This window comes from Rhinoderma darwinii, chromosome 6 (genome assembly GCF_050947455.1).
Source record: "Rhinoderma darwinii isolate aRhiDar2 chromosome 6, aRhiDar2.hap1, whole genome shotgun sequence".
Taxonomy (NCBI): Eukaryota; Metazoa; Chordata; class Amphibia; order Anura; family Rhinodermatidae; genus Rhinoderma; species Rhinoderma darwinii.
The window spans coordinates 143433168-143443941 of NC_134692.1; the positions used below are offsets into that span (position 1 = coordinate 143433168).

The 10774-nt window shown below is 44.5% G+C and overlaps 1 protein-coding gene and 1 long non-coding RNA gene across 2 annotated transcripts; one reads left to right on the forward strand and one right to left on the reverse strand.

Annotated features, from left to right (window-relative positions):
- Positions 1–1085: 1085 nt before the first annotated feature.
- LOC142656545 (uncharacterized) lies at positions 1086–6519 on the forward strand. The gene is made up of 3 exons (XR_012849714.1): positions 1086–1135; positions 3230–3420; positions 5747–6519. It is a non-coding gene; the product is annotated as an uncharacterized LOC142656545 (long non-coding RNA).
- Positions 6389–8798, reverse strand: LOC142656544 (uncharacterized). The gene is made up of 3 exons (XM_075831474.1): positions 8690–8798; positions 8203–8565; positions 6389–7451 (listed from the first exon to the last, which is right to left on the reverse strand). Exons 1-3 carry the CDS (start codon positions 8739–8741, stop codon positions 7237–7239), a joined length of 630 nt encoding a protein of 209 aa, XP_075687589.1. The 5' UTR covers positions 8742–8798; the 3' UTR covers positions 6389–7236.
- Positions 8799–10774: the final 1976 nt, after the last annotated feature.

The following is a 10774-nucleotide window of genomic DNA, read 5'->3' on the forward strand; positions in this document are numbered from 1 at the left end:
TACTGTAAGAGCAGTCGCACTATGGAGCCTCTACTGTAAGAGCAGTCACACTATGGAACCTCTACTGTAAGAGCAGTCACACTATGGAACCTCTACTGTAAGAGCAGTCACACTATGGAGCCTCTACTGTAAGAGCAGTCACACTATGGAGCCTCTACTGTAAGAGCAGTCACACTATGGAGCCTCTACTGTAAGAGCAGTCACACTATGGAACCTCTACTGTAAGATCAGTCACACTATGGAACCTCTACTGTAAGATCAGTCACACTATGGAACCTCTACTGTAAGATCAGTCACTATGGAACCTCTACTGTAAGAGCGGTCACACTATGGAACCTCTACTGTAAGAGCGGTCACACTATGGAACCTCTACTGTAAGATCAGTCACACTATGGAACCTCTACTGTAAGATCAGTCACACTATGGAACCTCTACTGTAAGAGCAGTCACACTATGGACCCTCTACTGTAAGAGCAGTCACACTATGGAACCTCTACTGTAAGAGCAGTCACACTATGGAACCTCTACTGTAAGAGCAGTCACACTATGGAACCTCTACTGTAAGATCAGTCACACTATGGACCCTCTACTGTAAGAGCAGTCACACTATGGAACCTCTACTGTAAGAGCAGTCACACTATGGAACCTCTACTGTAAGAGCAGTCACACTATGGAGCCTCTACTGTAAGAGCAGTCACACTATAGACCCTCTACTGTAAGATCAGTCACACTATGGAGCCTCTACTGTAAGAGCAGTCACACTATGGACCCTCTACTGTAAGATCAGTCACACTATGGAGCCTCTACTGTAAGAGCAGTCACACTATGGAACCTCTACTGTAAGATCAGTCACACTATGGACCCTCTACTGTAAGATCAGTCACACTATGGAGCCTCTACTGTAAGAGCAGTCACACTATGGACCCTCTACTGTAAGATCAGTCACACTATGGAGCCTCTACTGTAAGATCAGTCACACTATGGAGCCTCTACTGTAAGAGCAGTCACACTATGGACCCTCTACTGTAAGATCAGTGCAGTTGCTGTATTACTATGTATGGGATGATGTTATAATATTTCACTTTTGCAGATGAAGCTCGGGATTACGTGAATATCTCAGTCGGGGTTCTGGACAGTGAGTTGACACTTTCTAATAATTTGTATCTAAATTAATCAAATTTATTTTTCTAGCCAACTATAAACCATATATAGAGTTTATATCGGAAAGCCGCCCTCATCTTAGAGACGGGAAAACATTTTAGCTAAATTTTTCCTTAAATTATTACAAGGAATATAATTTACAATTCTATACTGCATTTGCTACGTGTGATCCCCTCCCCCCATTATCACCCCTCCCCCTCCATTTGTTCACGACCAGTCTTGTCACCATGCTGGCAGCGCTATTTTGTGACCAGCCGTGTCGGTTACGCCGTGCGTCCGTCTTATACGACTTTCTGCGCATTAGTGTGAGATGTCAGAGGCTTATAATGAGACCCGTACGTTCCGGCTCCTTCTTATTACTTGTTTCTTGTGGGATTTCCATCTCATTTAATCCTCTAAGTCGCTCCTCTCTCTGTTATGTAACTGATGAGGTCGCTCAGTCCTGTATAGGGTATAAGACGGAGGTCTGTGGCTTCCCCGCGTGTGTCAAACTACAACTCCCAGCTGCTGTGTGGGGTGTGCTGGGAGTTGTGGTTTCACAACTGCTGGACAGCCTTACCTTGGTGACCACTAGGGGGTGGTATACAGGTATCTACACACTGGAATATGACGCTGTAATTTCCTATGGGAGGGGGCTGCAGCCCGGAGGTCACTAGGATCGTTGCCCCTGATGGGCCTTTTCCTTACATTATTTCCATATCAATTAACATATTTCTCTTTTCCTGCAGTTCCCGTGTTGAGTAAAGACCACGTTTATGTGTGAGAAGCAAATTTTATTTAAAATTCCAAATGATTCGGAGATCTCAATTATATTCATGAGTAAATCCCGGGGGTCACCACCACAGATATTCACTATAGAAATGTTTTGTCCGTTGGGACACCCATAAATGTCCTGATGTGATGGAAGTTAAGGCATTTGGACAAACTGATACATTATGTCCAAATGCTCCTGCAGGCAATGCTGCTGCGCTGTGCCTGACACTCGCACTTCCTGGGCGACAGCTGGAATTGGGGAAAGTTCTGATCTCAGCCATTTAAAGTGGATTTCTCATTTGCCAAATGGGCCTGAGTTGATAGAGAGGAGCCTTCTTTCTACAATGAGACAAGTCTCTCTCTCTGGAGGATCTGTCCTGTATTAGGCTGAATTTAGGCAACCATAGCATACGTTCGTGTGACGGATGTTAAAACAACGGCCGTTACACTGACACATGTATTTCAGTGGGGCCGTTCCATTCACACGGCAATTGTTTCAACGGACTGTGTGAAGAGTCCGTTGAAAAATAGAACATGTCCTTATTTTTTATGGATCCCCGTAGACTCAAGTCTATGGAGATCCGTAAACGGGACCCGCACAGGTGCAACTCGGAAGTGAAAAACTGCAGTTTTTTGGGTCCGAGTTTGCACTCGTTCGTGTGAATCTGGCCTTACAGAGACATCACATAGATATGAATGGACACTGTGTAATACTTAATTCCACCTGTGGTGGCGCTGCAGGGAAACTAACCACTTACTGTCCGGTTTCCCCACAGATCACAGCTGATCGCTAGGGGGCTCAACAACCCGTGATCACCTTATTCTTGTAGGATTGACTAAAGCAGGGAACCCCTTTAACCCATTAGATGCCAAGATCATAGCACATAGGAGGATTAAACTAAAAACGTTGTCGTCTCTCAGCCCCGTTATCAGAATTGTTGGAGTTGATGGCTTTCTATAGACAGCCCAAGGCCTCAGAAAAGCCGTCCGTGCTGACCAGTGAGAATGCCTGTTATACTTTAGATATGTCCACACAGATGCCTGTCCGGGGTTGAAATACAATTAAAGGGTAACTCCGCTGAAAGCCGAAATGATCAGTAACACTTTACAAACAAAAATAGGATTGATCCTTGAAGACGGACCCCTGTCCCTGGCACATCTGAAAGTCCCATGATGCATTTTTCAGAAATAAAAAAGTTGTATTGGCCCCTCCCACATAAGCGCCTATTTCCTCCTAGTCCCTGATGGTGGTTGATGCTTTGATGTGGATGTAATCAGATTTGGGTTTTTGGGGTAATGATTGTCTGTGTTGTAGGGAAATTCTTCAAAATAAATCTGAATCTGATGTGGCAAATGATGACATGGAGAATGAGGAGAGTAAGTCAACATTGTACCAAACCCCCAGCAGCGCAGACAAGACCCGGAGATCCGCCATTACCAAATACCCTTCACATTCAGACAGTCTGTGTCACTCCTACGAGAATGTGGCCGTGGAAGCTTCTCCTGGTAAGTCATGTCTGCTGTGTATCTAATCCTATCATGTGTGATACTGTCTGCTGAGCTGTGTATCTAATCCTGTCATGTGTGATACTGTCTGCTGCGCTGTGTATCTAATCCTGTCATGTGTGATACTGTCTGCTGAGCTGTGTATCTAATCCTATCATGTGTGATACTGTCTGCTGAGCCGTGTATCTAATCCTATCATGTGTGATACTGTCTGCTGAGCTGTGTATCTAATCCTATCATGTGTGATACTGTCTGTTGAGCTGTGTATCTAATCCTATCATGTGTGATACTGTCTGTTGAGCCGTGTATCTAATCCTATCATGTGTGATATTGTCTGCTGAGCTGTGTATCTAATCCTATCATGTGTGATACTGTCTGCTGAGCTGTGTATCTAATCCTATCATGTGTGATACTGTCTGCTGAGCCGTGTATCTAATCCTATCATGTGTGATATTGTCTGCTGAGCTGTGTATCTAATCCTGTCATGTGTGATACTGTCTGCTGCGCTGTGTATCTAATCCTGTCATGTGTGATACTGTCTGCTGAGCCGTGTATCTAATCTTGTCATGTGTGATACAGTCTGCTGAGCCGTGTATCTAATCCTATCATGTGTGATACTGTCTGCTGAGCTGTGTATCTAATCCTATCATGTGTGATACTGTCTGCTGAGCTGTGTATCTAATCCTATCATGTGTGATACTGTCTGCTGAGCTGTGTATCTAATCCTATCATGTGTGATACTGTCTGTTGAGCCGTGTATCTAATCCTATCATGTGTGATATTGTCTGCTGAGCTGTGTATCTAATCCTATCATGTGTGATACTGTCTGCTGAGCTGTGTATCTAATCCTATCATGTGTGATACTGTCTGCTGAGCTGTGTATCTAATCCTATCATGTGTGATACTGTCTGATGAGCTGTGTATCTAATCCCATCATGTGTCATACTGTCTGCTGAGCCATGTATCTAATCCTATCATGTGTGATACTGTCTGCTGAGCTGTGTATCTAATCCTATCATGTGTGATATTGTCTGCTGAGCTGTGTATCTAATCCTATCATGTGTGATACTGTCTGCTGAGCTGTGTATCTAATCCTATCATGTGTGATACTGTCTGATGAGCTGTGTATCTAATCCCATCATGTGTCATACTGTCTGCTGAGCCATGTATCTAATCCTATCATGTGTGATACTGTCTGCTGAGCTGTGTATCTAATCCTATCATGTGTGATATTGTCTGCTGAGCTGTGTATCTAATCCTATCATGTGTGATACTGTCTGCTGAGCTGTGTATCTAATCCTATCATGTGTGATACTGTCTGCTGAGTCACTGTATCTAATCCTATCATGTGTGATACTGTCTGCTGAGCTGTGTATCTAAGCCTATCATGTGTGATACTGTCTGCTGAGCTGTGGATCTAATCCTGTTATGTGTGATACTGCCTGCTGACTGTGTATCTAATCCTATCATGTGTGATACTGTCTGTTGAGCCATGTATCTAATCCTACAAATGTATGGTACTGTCTGCTGAGCCGTGTATCTAATCCTATCATGTGTGATACTGTCTGCTGAGCCGTGTATCTAATCCTATCATGTGTGATACTGTCTGTTGAGCCGTGTATCTAATCCTACAAATGTATGGTACTGTCTGCTGAGCTGTGTATCTAATCCTGTCATGTGTGATACTGTCTGCTGAGCCGTGTATCTAATCCTATCATGTGTGATACTGTCTGCTGAGCCGTGTATCTAATCCTATCATGTGTGATACTGTCTGCTGAGCCGTGTATCTAATCCTATCATGTGTGATACTGTCTGTTGAGCCGTGTATCTAATCCTACAAATGTATGGTACTGTCTGCTGAGCTGTGTATCTAATCCTGTCATGTGTGATACTGTCTGCTGAGCCGTGTATCTAATCCTATCATGTGTGATACTGTCTGCTGAGCCGTGTATCTAATCCTATCATGTGTGATACTGCCTGCTGAGCTGTGTATCTAATCCTGTTATGTGTGATACTGTCTGCTGAGCCGTGTATCTAATCCTATCATGTGTGATACTGCCTGCTGAGCTGTGTATCTAATCCTGTTATGTGTGATACTGTCTGCTGAGCCGTGTATCTAATCCTATCATGTGTGATACTGTCTGCTGAGCTGTGTATCTAATCCTATCATGTGTGATACTGTCTGCTGAGCTGTGTATCTAATCCTGTCTTGTGTGATACTGTCTGCTTAGCTGTGTATCTAATCCGGTCATGTGATACTAGGAGATATATATATATATATATATATTTCTGCAGACATTAACCCTTTCCCTCTGTGTTTTGTTAGATTTGGATTATGTGAATATGACTTCATAAGTGTCACCCGGTCCCGTGTTATCGCTGAAGATCGCCATTGTTTGCTTGTGTCAGGATTCTGCAGGATTATACGGCTGAGCGGATCGATCGCCCCGGTACTGCAGATGTCCTATTGGAAAAACCTAAAGGGAGACTCCAGTCTAATGAATAACGCCCCTCTGACATTGTGATCAGACATTCACCAGATCCCCACACAAGATCCTACAGTAAATCCTGTTCCACTGCGCAGTGATGACAACCAGACTCCTCCTTATAAAAATGAAAAGGTTGTCAATGCCCCGCCCCCTCTTATTAGAAACATGGAATACAGGGGGGGAGGGGGGCTATAGCCAAGAACATTAAAGACATCCAGTGCCTGAAAACTTGTACAGACCTAAAACTTCTCACAGCTGAGGGTTTGTTACAACTATGTTTAGTTTAGGGACTCAACATCCTGGACTCTAGACTGAAACATTGTAGCAAACTATCAGGAGAGGAGCGAAATAGATAGTCTCGAGTGGATACAATGCAACATATCCGCAGTGGTGAAAAGTGTTAGGTCTCTACAAACAATGTTCTCATTAACTTACAGCAAGCAGAGATCTTGAAAATGGGCAGGAATTGAAACAAAGTGTATTAGAGAATTAAAGAACGTTTTATTATACAATGATTACGTCTTCTGTACATTAAACTGGACACTGGCCCTTTAAGATGATTGGGACAAGACACAGAGTAAGGCCCCATGCACACACGACCGTAGAATTCATCCGTAATTACGGACCCGTTAGTTTCTATGGCTGACGGACACATTCCCGTATATTTACAGGAAGGTGTCCGTGCCATAGAAAGGCTCCGCAAAAGATAGGCCATGTCTATACTTTATATGGGAGCACGGCCTGCAAATGCGGGTGGCTGTCAGGGGCCGGCTGTGCCCGTAATCGCGGTCGTGTTCATGGGGCCGAAGAGGAGGCAATTCATTATAAAAGTCAATACCGATATATTTATGTGTAAGCAAATAAAGGGTTAAATTCTGCATTGGATCATTTACGGGCCAAGGAGATGATTAAAAAGGCAACATGGCCGCCCCCGACTTCCATTCTTTTCTTCTTCCGTCCTCTGATTTGCCCCCGGCCATGTATCGAAGAAGAGATTAAACGGGTTGTACAAGATCAGAAGGGACATGGCTGCTTTATTCCCGAAACAGCACCACACCTGTCCACAGGTCGTGTGTGGTATTGCAGCTCTGTCACATACAGTTGAGCTCCATTGAAGTGTAATACCCGACACAACCATGCTGAGGTGTGGCGCTGTTTCTGAAAGACACCCACCGTGTTATTCTAATTCTGAACAATCCCTTTAAATATGATGTTGAAAGTCTCGGAGACTGTAGACTGACGGCCCGGTGATAACGTGACCATTGGGTGACACCGACCAGTCCGATTTTTCCTAAGAAGTCCCATGATAAGGCTTTTTAAAAAGATTTCAACCTTCAAAGCAAAAATACACAAAAACAGCCAGAAGCGCGGTGAGAGCCAAAGCCCCTGAGACCAGGCCGATCTTCAGTACTCTGTATTGAGGCATGGATTTTGGGACTACTGAATCACCAGTCCCCGGGGCCACTGTTATTGCGGCCGGGGCCACTGTTGTTGCTGCTGCTACCGCCGCCGCCACCGCCGTCGTCTGGATCCCGTGATCAACTGCACAGAGAGAGAAGAAATAAATATGGAGGATCGTCAAGGTCAACAACCCGGCACTAAATAGAAAAATGTCCCAGAGTTGGTTGTATAATTGGGGGCGATTACGTGTCGGGGCCATATCAGTGGCTGGGAAAATGGGCAGTGGCCAAAGGCCTCTCTTTTGATGGCGACCTCTGTCTTCTAAATCATTGACGTATGAGAATATCGGATCTATATTGTGGGAATAAAAACCGCCACTATGACTACTACCACTACTATCATCTCAGACCCAACCTTGTTGGGAGGTCCATCTATCAGATTCGGTTAATTATCTTACCAGTAAGTCAAGGAGGTCACGAAGGGGTAACGGCTTGGTTTTGGGAAAATCTAAATATTCGGATTGGAACTTACTTCTTTAAGACGTCCAAGATGGAAGGTCCATCAGCTAGAAGCTTGAACGCTGGTTGATGCCCATACAGGGGAAATCAGATATTTAAAGGGGGTTTCCAAGCATGCTGGTGTTCACGGAGACAACACAATGCTCCCCTGTCCGCCATTATATGGACGGTCTATGATTTTATGGCCCATTGTGAACCCGAGCATAGTTTTTCAGGTTAAAATTCTGTCTACCTGCAGCCACCACCAGGGGGAGCTCACTGCATAGGGATTTATACAGCTTCTCAATAATCCATATGCAGTGAGCTCCCCCTATTGGTGATAGGAAGAATTACAAACAGGTAAAAGTTCTCAAAGACTGAAAATTATTTCCTACCTTGGATTTCTGGGATGTGAAATTGGGTGGTCCAGTTTCCCTCCATCTTCTCGTACTTTATGGAGCACGTATACATCCCATAGTCTTTTTCTTGGACGTTGACCAGTTGGAGGGGTGCGCTGCCATTCTCAAAATCATCTTCTGAAATATCATGACCCAGGAAGTCACAACACGTCTTGTTTGAGAAATACTTCGTCTCCCCGTCTTTTGACCAATGAACACTCAGCTTTGACATCTCCACCGTACCATTGATCTTGAAGGTGCACGGTAGGATAACGTCCTCTCCCAGCCGGGCCGTCACCGACTCATTGCCATTGACCAGTAGGAAAGTGCTTTTTTTGGTTGATCTGACCAAGGTAACAGCTGGAGGAGAGAAAGGAACTGGTGAGATTGAAAGCAAAAAATAGCTGAGCCGAATGTCAAACTCAGCTCTGCTACATCTGGCAAACTCTGTTAAAGCGATTTCTTTAGTAGATATGTGACTTACCATTCAATAAGAAGATCAGGCCGTAATAAAAAAAAGACCCGGACACGGCCATTATGCCAATAATTAAAAAATGCTGAAGGAATTTGTAAGATCACGTTCTTATACTAGAACCTCCTAATCTCCAAACCACAGGCCCTAGAGCGGGCGCGATATCAGCTTGTGGTACGTTAGATACCAAGCCCTTCACTCGCCATGTTTGGGTGTTTTTCGAATGTTCATAATCAGCTCCCCCGCATAGAACCGCACTACAAACCCTGATCACAAATCTACTATTTGAAAAACTTCAAAAAGTTGAAGAATTTTTGAATTCTCCATTGATCCTAATGGAGCGCTGTTAGTTCCTCTTAAGGGAGGGCAGTCCTAGTCTCTGGAGGACCCCCCTCTATTATAGGACAAATTTTAGGAGGGGTGTAACCCTTAAACAGCCCCATCAACTTCTACATCCAGCCCAATCGGCCCTAATCCAGATCGAGGTCTTACCGGCCTTCCGCGGGGGAGGGGTCCGGTTCAAGAGGCGGATCCTGTTGGCTGGGGAAAAAAAATGGAGGTTAGGAATCATTGGTCTAAACTAAGACTTAAAGAATCCAAATGAACGGCGGACATCTTCATGTCTTAAGTGGGGCTCAAAATTTAATTTCTGTACCCCCGCCCGTCTGACTCCTTAAAAAACAGGAAAAGTCCCCAAAATGGTCACATGACCTGCTCCCCTGCTGAATGGAGGTTTCTATGGTGGAAGGTCCCTTTAAAAAGAAAAATGAATGTAACAATATCGATTCTATGACATAGAAATGATAGTGAGGTATCCATGGTTACAGTAACACCTCTGTGAATGGGCTTCCTATCATGTGACTTAAAGCTGCAAGGCTGAGGTCACATGACAGGAAGTCCATGTTGGCATTTCCATGGCAACCCCAGAGCAAGCACAATATACAATAGTTTCTGATCTTATAAGCCGTCTGACAACCAATATGGCCGCCATGACCGCTGCCCCGCATAACAGAGATCAGGCGGACGTTCTTACGTTCTATAATGAGGGCGTAGGCAGCGATTTGCCGCACGCCACCATACTGGACCACACACGTATAATTTCCAGCGTCGCTCAGGGTGAGATTCGTCTTAACCAGAGAGATGTTTCCCAGTCTGAGCTGCTCCAAAGACATCATGGCCGAAGGGCTGTGAAATGTCAGGTTGCCATCTTTATATTCCACCAGGGGGCGCCCTTCGTGCTCCCAGCGCACTGACAGAATGTCCATTCTCACGGGAGGGTTGACCACCTGTAATGAGGTATTCAGGAGTATGTGGGGGGGTAGGCGGGAAGAGATCCCAGAGGCGTCTGCGGAGGTGGGGAGGAGGGGGACTGAAAAACAAGTAAGATGCGTAAAGAATTCAGGATATTGGCTTTGGAAGGTGTGTATACTTTTGCATTCAATTTTGTGTGTTTTTTTATTGTCTCAGAACATCTAAAAATAGAAAATGTAACAACTTTGCAAATAGTCTCAATTAAAAATCCACCGTTTTGTGCATAGAGCTACTAATCTGACCTGTCTGTCTCCATGGTAACAGACTACAAACAAACCCTGTGTAGTCTGATCCTGCAGTCATGCTCCTTCCATCTGCCCTCTCTTCTTGAAATTCCGCAGAGTAAAAGAAAAGGCAGACGGAGTGGAGGGACATGACTGTGGGATCAGGACTACATCGGGTTTGATTGTAGTCTGTAACCATGGCGATGCATAGGAGCTGTATACACAGAACAGGAGATTCTAAATAAAGACGATTTGCGAAATTGCTTAATTTTTTTATTCTAGATGCATTGAAATAACTTGTGAAATTGAATGTAAAAGTATACACACCCTTACATGAATAACAGGACAGCGCAGGCGGCATGAGCCCCTCCATCTTTTTCTGCATATATAATTCTGTGTTTCTGTCTCCTGAGGTTTTGCAGGCTACATACATGTGATGTGAACATATCCGTGTGAATGTCTCCTGTACACGCTACATACGTGTGATCTGTGTTATCTGCTCTGTATTCTTATGTGTCACGTGTCAATAATCTGTCACTTACCGGCAAATATCAGAACGCTC